The 9,530-nt window shown below is 48.5% G+C and overlaps 1 protein-coding gene across 1 annotated transcript; it reads right to left on the bottom strand.

The window, feature by feature from the left end:
- Nucleotides 1-3,068: 3,068 nt before the first annotated feature.
- Nucleotides 3,069-9,236, bottom strand: LOC102936264 (homeobox protein NANOG). The gene is made up of 4 exons (XM_027818855.3): nucleotides 8,888-9,236; nucleotides 7,068-7,336; nucleotides 5,957-6,046; nucleotides 3,069-5,245 (listed from the first exon to the last, which is right to left on the bottom strand). The coding sequence occupies exons 1-4, from the start codon at nucleotides 9,072-9,074 to the stop codon at nucleotides 4,841-4,843; spliced, it is 951 nt and encodes a 316-aa protein (XP_027674656.2). The 5' UTR covers nucleotides 9,075-9,236; the 3' UTR covers nucleotides 3,069-4,840.
- Between the last annotated feature and the right edge of the window lie 294 nt (nucleotides 9,237-9,530).

Genomic DNA, 9,530 nt, shown 5'->3' with positions numbered 1-9,530 from the left:
AATAAAATAAAAGGTGATTTTTCTTCTCCCATAAAATATTTCTATTTCTCTTTATTTAACACATTGGACAAACTGCAGGACACTGCAATATGTGAAAACGCAGAACCACCATGTAAGAAATAGAAAAGCATGTCTAACATAGCATTAGTACTGATTTGTATTACAGTGGTGCTGTAAGGAGCTTCCCACCAATGCTAACACCAGTTCAGAAGTTTGCAATACTAGAAACCATGGTACTGGTGGCTGGTACCATTTTTGGGGCAGGCCTGCTCTGAGCAATATTAGATGACACTGGGGCCAGTTTAAGAAGCATGGTTCCATACCTAGAGTACCAGCTTCTGGTCATGTGACTTACATCAGCATTTCATGGAGGGAGGGGTTGGTTTTGGCCTCTTTATTTAAAAAACCCAAAACAATAGCTCTGAAAGGCATGACCTGCCCTGTTCATCTCAGTGGGGTGTTAACTCCACTGGCCTGGGAGTTCTTGTTAGCACTACCCCAGCAGAGAACTATCGAGGGGCAAAAGGTGTGTTGCTTAACTGTATTAGTCTATCATGATTGAAAAGCTCCATTAAGATGCAGATTAACATGTTTGAAGATGGGTTACAAATTAAACTAACTCAATTGAGCTAACACCTTTAAAAAACAAACAAACAAAAAAACCCTGACATCCTCTGCCATCTCTACACCACAGCTGGGGATGGGGCTGCAAGCAAGGGCTGCCACCTGACCAGGTTTTCCAGCAATTGTCTTTTAATTGAGGTAGCTGCCTCAGAAAATCCAGTTCACACTGCTCTCTAGTTTTATGGGCTCAGGCTTTGTTGTGGGCTCCAGAGCACAATTGCTGTGCAACCTCTGTTAAGGGTTTGTCTACACTAGAAATGCTACAGCTGCAGCGCTGCAACTGGAGCAAAGACACTACAGTGATGGAAGGGGTTCTTCTGGTGCAATAGTAAATCCACCTCTCTGAGAGGTGGTAGCTAGGTCAACAGAAGAATTCTTCCACCAAGCTAGTGCCTACAGTGGGGCTTGAGCTGGTTTAACTACATCACACAGGGCATGACATTTTTTCCACAGCCCTGTGCGAGGTAGTTAAGCCAACCTAACTTCAGGTCAGGCCTTTGTCATTTCACCCCTCCCATGCCTTAGTTCCCCGTTTGGTGAAATGGAGAGAATGATGCTTATTTACCACACATATATTCTGAGGTGCAATTCATCCATATTTGCAAAGCGCTTTGAGATCTTTGGTGAGAAAGGCAAAGCATGTAACCCTGCTAAAAACTCTTAATGGCTAACCCACAAAAATCACCAAGGCCCTAGTTATAATTAGCCCATTATTATTGTTTGCTATTTATAGCGCTCGGCAAGGGTGAAGACTGAGTTCCATTCTCATCCCCAGGGTGAGTCACCTGAGGGCTGAAGGCGTGGGGATGGGGGAGGAGGGAAGCTTGCCCTGCTCGTATTGTATCTGAGGAGGAACAGGATTTCAGTTCTCCTGGGTTGTCACCTATCTGGTACCTTAATGGACCAGCATTCAATTTGCTTAGGGAAATGAAAACACAAATTGCAGTTCTCTTGAAGGTTGCCAAGCAACTGATTCTACATTCCATTTCTAGAGCCCACACTTTACAGTCTAGCTACAAGGCCTCTGCGTCTGCAGACATCCAGGTGAAGAGAGACAATGATGGTACAGAGCAAGCAGGACAATTCCTGTAATGCTGCAAGGCTGGAGTTGAGCCAGAGGAGAGAAACCAGAGAGACTGAAAGCACAGAACCTCCCCCCTCATACCACCACAGTGCATGTCTGAACTGGGGAGCAGAGCACAGGGGGAGATGGGAAAGCAGGGGAGCACATGTAATGCATCAGCACATTCACCTTGAAGTGAATAATGGGCACTATTCCCAGTTCTTTGTGGTATATTCAGAACGATAACCGATTTGTAAAAAGGGTTTCCTGGTTCTGCTTGCAGGCAAGGGGTTTCTGTAGGGAAGGAGCTGGGACTTTCAGCGGTACCCTGCAGACAGTCAACAGTAAGGTGGGGTGAATGATGCCCGTTTTGGGGAACGGGCTGCTTTGTCTGTTTTTTGGGTTGTGTGTGTTAAAAGTCTGGATTTTAAGAAATAAAGTAGTGTGACTTTGCAACCTTCCTGAAAGATGTTATGTTCTTATCTGATTTTTGTTTGTCCCATTAACGTAACATTCTTGTATCAAGAGATTACCCAGCTTTGTTTTGTTTCTAGCCCTCGTGGTTGCAGAAAAAAGCTGGAAAACAGGAAGTGAATTCAACCTAAAGGCTCGGAAGCCAGCAAAGAAAAAGCACCCAAACATTTACTGTGTTTTTGAAAATTCTCATGATTTTGGGGGTTGGCAAAACTCATGATATTTAAACTCTTGGGGTTGGCAAGACTCAATGCTTTTTCCTCATCTCTGTAGGTGAAGTTGTCACCATAAAGCTCTTTTCATCCTTTGGGATGAAAGAAAGTGAAGTTATTACATCACTGAATTGACACCCCATTAAAATAAATCCAGTTTATTTTTCCATTCAAATGTAAAACACGAGTTTATAAAAACATTAGTTAGAAACAAAAAAAGTGATAAAACAGACGCAGTGTAACAAAACACCAGTTAAATTGCATTGCAAGTAAAAAGTCTTTTTTTAAAACATATAAAAAAAAAGAAAAAAAATATACCCAGCAATCCATGATAGCAAACAATTATCTGCTTTGCATTAAAAATGTAAGTAGGACAATGCCCTTGTGCAGATGTTAAGATAGCATTGAGATAAAAATCATACATTAACAACAAAAACTACTACCAACACCACCTGCTATTCAAACAAAACAAATCTTTAACATGTCATTCATTTTCACCATTGATGTCGTTTGTTTACTTTTTTTGCACTTGGCTTGGGACAGTGGAACTGGTCTGTTTCACTTCCTTTTTTGTGTCAGTTTCACAAGCCGCAAGTTGCGCATGACCTTAAGTTCCACAGCACTGCAGGGGAGAATTTAGTTTTTTAAAACCTGTTTTTATTGAAATGTAAAAGACATTTATTAAAACAATTGTATTATAGCAAGTTGGGGTTTGGTTTTTATAATTCCCACCTCTCACTTTCCCCCTCCTCCCCACGAAGCTTAAACATTGAGTCCAGGAGAAGCTGACAGCGTCCCACTTTAAATACAGAAATAGATAAGTAATCTAATTAGCCTGTGGCAATGTCTCCCCAAGGAAAGTGAGGGAAGCCCCATTAACAGAGTCACTTAAAACTAGAATTGGAGAAGAAACAGTAGGGAGCAATCCTGCACTGGCCCTGGGAGAATGGGATAGATAGGATCTAATGGTCTCATCCACCATCTCTAATTTCTAGGTTAACTGATCTAAGCATCAGGTTTGAAATAACTAGAATATTTTTGCCTGGCTGCCACCCTCCACCGCAGAGTGGCCTCATTCCAGGGGTGCTGTAGTTGTAATTTGTGAAGTGCTATGGGATCCTTCATGTATAGATATTATTATTACTACTATAAGAGAATCAGATGGATACCTGAGGACATCAGTTGCTCTCACAGTGCTGATGACTTGCAATGCCATAGCCAGAGTCATGCTGGGCTGGGAGCCTGCTGGCAGAGTAGAGCAGGGGAGATGTGGAGGGAGAGCAGTTAGCATGAAATTTGGGCACACCCTAAACAGACTGACACAGTTAGCCACTTTGTAAACACTACAGGTAATTTTCTTGGATTAGGATATTAACCTAATCCACCACATTTGCTTACATTGTACTTTCTCCATCTTTCTATCCCTCCCCTTTTCCTTCCTCTACTCCTCTTTCTCGATCTCCTTTCTCTCTTTCTCTTAATTACACAATGAATTGAAATTAGAATCTGAATTCCATTCACCCCTGTGGTGGTCCAGATGCTTAGCTGGTGCAAATGGTGATGTCGATGAAGCTATGCTGCTTTGCACCAGCTGAGGATTGGGCAGTCTCTTGTCACTGTTTAGTAGATATTCAGGTCCTAATTAAAAAGGGATTGCAGTTATTTACAATCATAGTAAATCTGAGATTTTTTTTAAAGATTAGATGACCAAATCTAGCCCCTGGTCAGGGCTGGAAGTGTTCCCTGTTGAAGGATGTATTAGATGTTCAAATGTTATGGAGGTTGGCTGGTGGAGGGAGGGAACACACAAAGGGGCGGGGGGGGGGGGAAGGAATTTCAGTTGCATAATCAGGAACATTTTCTAACAGTGAGGGGTCTGCTGAAGGGTGGAAGAATCTTACCCAGGGAAAACCCCATGCTTGGGTTTTGTTTATTTTTTTACAGTGCAAATATTTGCAATTAAAAGTAATATTATAAAGTGAGCACTGTACACTTTGTATTCTGTGTTGTATTTGAAATCAGTTAATTTCAAACATGGATTGGACCAAGGCCGGGAAAGGGTGTACAGAGGGGATACTGCTGTACTGGGGACACTAGGGTAGGGAAAGGACTCACTGGTGCAGACTCTATCATCTCCAATTCCAACATTCACAAACTTCCCTGTATGAACATGGCTTTCCATACACATACAGAGCCTCTTCCTGGAGCCAGCCAGGGTCAATATGAGGAAAGCCAACTTCAGAGCCATGCAGCACCTCTTGAGTCAGACACAGACAGGTGCCTCTTAAAGAAGAGAAGGAGAGAGAGGCCCCAATCATCCTGCAACATGCCAAGCCCCTCCAGTGGAGTCAGTGGGAGCTGGGGGACTCCACACATCTCAGGAGTCAGGATCAGGGCCCTAAAGAACTGAGAGGCTGGATAAGAGAAACTGAAGAAAGAGTGGGAGAGGGAAAGGAAAAGGATAGGCCTAAGAGTTATAGTTGCTTTGCGTCCCTTGAGGGTGCCATGCTGGCTGGTACTGCTGGTACCCAGCTGTGCCCGGGAAGGACGTTGCATTGACAGAGGCATTCTGGAAGTGGTAGCCATCTTCTGTCTCCATGCTGGCATAATCCATGTTCGCCGGGAAGCCATGATAAAAGTTCATCTTTTGCTGGCTGAAGAAGCCCATTGCCTGCTGGGTGCTGCAGGCTCCCCCAGCTTTCCCAAAGAACCCCTCCTCCTCGATAGCCACGAAGGGGTACAGGCTCTGGCCACTCCCATAGGTCTGGCTGCTACCATAGCTCTGATGCACATTGGTCACAGTCTGGATGTTCCTGCTGGCACTAACTGGACAACCCTGGTGATAACTGGGGTTCAAATCCAGGTAACCTGCCTGATGAAATCCATTGAGAGAGAGAGAGAGAGAGAGAGAAGGCGGTTCAATACACGGGTACAAGCAAACAGTACTGAGGCTCCAGTAGCACAAAGCAGGAGATTATAAACTTTTGGGGAAGGGACTACCTTTTCGTTACATATATCGCCAGTGCACAATGGGGCCCTAGGATCTATGTGCTACCACAATAGGAGTAACAATATCCTAGAGGGGATAGCTCAGTGGTTTGAGCTTTGAGCTTTGGCCTGCTAAACCCAGGATTGTGAGTTCAATCCTTGAGGGGGCCATTTAGGGATATGGGGCAAAAATTGGGGATTGGTCCTGCTTTGAGCAGGGGGTTGGACTAGATGCCCTCCTGAGGTGCCTTCCAACCCTGATATTCTATGATTCTATGATCCCCTGCTCCTCCTGGATTCACTGGATTGCAACTGGTGTCCATATGCCATTCTCTGATCCAGCCAGTCCCCCGACCTGAGATCCTAGAGCAGAAAGTCCTGCTCTCCTTCCCCCAGATCTATTCAATCCCCAATGTAAGCTTAAATTACATGATACAATAAACAGAGAATGAATGAATGCTGTACTGGAAACACTGAGCAAGGGCTGGTTACTAAGTCCATGAGCATCCCATATTAACCGGATAGCAAACACGTATACATTAGATAGATATTATAGCTCCCCTTGGTAACTGCCCATAATGAAACCTCTTCTTACTTGGGATAGGCATGTCCCTTTTTCCATCCACTGAGTTTCCTTCTGGCATCGTTTAAACTTCATTCGTTGGTTTTGAAACCATGTTTTTACCTAGAGGTGATGGGGATAGGAGATAGGGCATAAAAATCCCCTTTTAGACAGAGCTCACAAAATATTTTTTAGACAATACATAAAGGGATTGCTTCACCCAGCATTGAAATGCAGCCACCTCTGGGCTGGAACATGGCAGGCCAGAGCAATTATAAACAATAATTTACGAAGTGAAGACCACCACTATATCCAGCTGAAAATGGGAGCATTTAGGGAGGCAAAATATAATTACAGTCACTGGGACAGCCACCTCTACTGCAAATTACCACAGAATCTTTCATGATCACAGTCAGAACCTGCATTTTTGTAGGAAAGATGGGTCAGTCCTAAATCAGAGTCACCCACACCACTTTCTGCAACACAGCACCCAGCAGGATGACACTATACTGCTAGGTTTCAGAGTAACAGCTGTATTAGTCTGTATTGGCAAAAAAGAAAAGGAGGACTTGTGGCACCTTAGAGACTAACCAATTTATCTGAGCATAAGCTTTCGTGAGCTACAGCTCACTTCATCGGATGCATCGATGAAATTAGCTGTAGCTCACGAAAGCTTATGCTCAAATAAATTGGTTAGTCTCTGAGGTACTATACTAGTGTCAGTACTGACTCAAGTAGAGAGTACACCCAAATCGCCCATATCTTTCTCTGCAGACAGCACCCCCTGCCTTCATGCTGGGGCAAAGGGGTCAGCAGTGACTCCAAGAGCATAGTGAATATTACCTATAGGACAAGAGGGACCCGGACTCTTCATTGCCTGCCCCTTGTTTAGTCTTGAACACCTGTGCAAAGTGGATGAATAATCCCAGGTGAGCAGGAGGAGAACTCTGACACTGGTAGCATTGCACAGCCTCCTTGCACAGATGTAAATTACAACAGAAGAGGCGAGGCAGTGAGGAATCTGACCTTGCCTTGGAGATCTCCCACTGAAAAACCGACCGTGTTTGGAAGACCACCTCAACCCAGGGATGCAGCCCAGCCATTAGGATGCCAACACTCTACAGACCCAGATCTCAGTGTTCACCTGCTTGTATGTGAGCCCCAGGGCTGAGCCCAGCTCCCGGATCTGCTGGGGGCTGAGGTATTTCTGGCTCTGGAATCGCTGGTGCAGGGTTTGCAGCTGCTCCTGGGAGAAGGCCGTGCGGCTCTTGGCCTTCTTCACCCCTCCCCCGCTTTCCACCCCCCCCATCCGGATCGCAGGGTGCGGGGATGGGGGCTCCGTGTTGGGGCTGGTGGCTGAGTCCGGGGTGTACCGCATGCGTGCGCCCGAGCTGGAGGAGGCTGGAGAGAGCTCTAGGGAGGGAGAGAGGAAAGTGGCCCATGAAGGGAGAGCGGAGGAGAAGTTAATCCCTAAGGGATAACGATTTGCTGCTGGACGGTGCCCGATCTCACTGCTCGGGAAACAGGCCGGCTGCATGTAACGGCAAAGGGGCACACGACTTAACGGGGGGGGCTCAGCCGAGCTGTGTCCACACACCGCACAAACAGCCGCGACCGGGGAGCGAAGGAGCCAGGAAAACCGACGCCCTCTCTGCTGACGCCTGGCGGGGGGTCCCGGCGCTGCGGGCTCTAGGATTATATACGCCGCCAGCCGCTGGGCATTCACACGAGAAGTCAAGGCGGGGGCTGGAGCCGGAGCAGGGCAGGGGAAGAACGTGCCCTCGGCAGTGCCGCCAGGGATGAGGCCAGGGACGCAAGACGCAGGCCAGCCGTGGGGAAGGCGCTGTCCACAGCAATTCCCGGGTGGCCAATTGTCTCCCTGCGGGCTGGGGACACCCTGAATTCGCTCTTTTCTCCTCGGTGTTGTCCGGGGGGGGGGGATCCGGAGGCGCCCCGGGCGTCTGCATGCGCCTCGGGAATCCACAGGAGCCAGGCACAGACTCGTCCGCGCCTCCCCCGCGGAGCTACCTGCCCCCCCCCCCAAGCCTTGGGAGCCGAGCCCTGTGCAGAGATCGCACCCCTGCTCGGGCCCTTTTGCCCCCTCCCAGCAAGGGAGCAAGGCCTGATTCGGTCCGGAAGCGGAGCCAGATCAATGGCTAGAGCCTCCCACCCCCGCAACCCCTTCCCGGGTCTGGGTCACCCGCGGTGCCCTGGCGCCTTCCCCGCGTACTTCCCCCTGCTTCCCCCACGGGGCTCTCGCGCCTGGGGAGCCAGAGGCGGGGGTCACCGCGCCCCCACTTTGCATGGCTGGATTTGGTCCCAGCAGGGCCGCCCGTGCTGCAAATGGCGAGAGGGCCCCGGGAGCTGGTTTCCCATCCCGGGCCAGACCCCCATGGGAAAGCGGCTCCCTCCCAGCCCTTCACACCCCAGGCCTCCCGCCACCCCCCCGCCCCCCGCCAACTCGGATTTTTAGACATGTCTCGCTTCCCCCCATGAAGGCAGCGATGGCCTTAGCGTCCAGGAGGGCAGGATCAGGCCCTTAGCGAGAGCCTTCCCACCACGTGCCCAAAGGGCTCTGGCGACCAACCTCCTTCTAGTTCTGCTCTGGGTCCCTTCCGGGGGGCGTCCGCCCTCCCACACCAACTTGCTGCCGGACAGGACTGCTTATTGCACCTATGGGTGGGTGCTTAAGACCCCCCCCCCATAAAATGCCCTCTCAGCTCTTCCCCCAGATCAGACAGCGTTTAGGACTCCCTCTTCCTCCCTTAAAAAACCCCCCCAAGGCAGCAGCGTCTTTTGGGGAGAGGGGGAGGTCACTTGGCTATGGAGCTAGAGGACAGCTGTCGAGATGAGCTCTCCCACACCCGCCCCTTGTTGAGTCATTTCAGACAGCAAGACTGATAATAATAATAACCACCACCACTTTTCCTGGAGTTTCCTTCAGTCATTCCAAAGTTGGCCTACCTGGGTTACGGAGGGTCTTCTCCTCTGGCTCTGGCTCTGGGACCGGGACATCAGCATCTGCTGCCTCTTTGTGGGGGACATTGTCCATCTCCCCTGGGCAGTTCCAGTAGTAGTCTCCATACCTTATTCCAGTTCCTACCCCGGCTGGGTAAGGCTGGTAGGGGGGCATTGCCAGGTGGGCACTCATGGATGTTTGTGTTTGGGGGACGTTACCCCAAAATAAAACCCTAATCTCCGACAAGACAAGGTGGAGATGGACAGGGGCAGACTCTATCAGACAAACATACAAACAGATGCCTATAGCGTGGGGGTAGATTTATGTCCTTCCTAACTTTGCCTTGATTAGAGAGAATTTTCAAGGCCATTGTCATGTTAAAAGTAAGTTGATTGGAGGGGAGTGGCTATGGATTGGGGGGAGGAGGAGGAGAGGATAGAAGGGCGAGGGGGATGGGGGGGGGGAGTGAAAAAAATGAGAGCTCAATTTGGATAGTTTACAAACACCATTTGCAAAATTTAATTGTAAAAACGGATACCCAAAAGTCTGTTCTCCCCTGCTGTGTCTGAGCTGTACCGGGTACTGTCGCTATGACTCTGAGATCTATGATCCATTGCTAGAGATACAGAGCTGTATGTATACATACCT

This window comes from Chelonia mydas, chromosome 1, assembly GCF_015237465.2.
Source record: "Chelonia mydas isolate rCheMyd1 chromosome 1, rCheMyd1.pri.v2, whole genome shotgun sequence".
Lineage (NCBI taxonomy): Eukaryota > Metazoa > Chordata > Testudines > Cheloniidae > Chelonia > Chelonia mydas.
This window is presented reverse-complemented; position numbering and strand designations above follow the sequence as displayed.

Bases quoted from the DNA above. Each gene is read 5' to 3' on its own strand.
- LOC102936264 (XM_027818855.3), bottom strand. From the start codon at position 9,074: ATGAGTGCCCACCTGGCAATGCCCCCCTACCAGCCTTACCCAGCCGGG. The intron at 6,047-7,067 runs GTGAACACTGAG...CATCACCTCTAG, and splicing joins TGGGGCTCACATACAAGCAG to GTAAAAACATGGTTTCAAAA. The intron at 5,246-5,956 runs GTAAGAAGAGGT...GGATTTCATCAG, and splicing joins AAGGGACATGCCTATCCCAA to GCAGGTTACCTGGATTTGAA.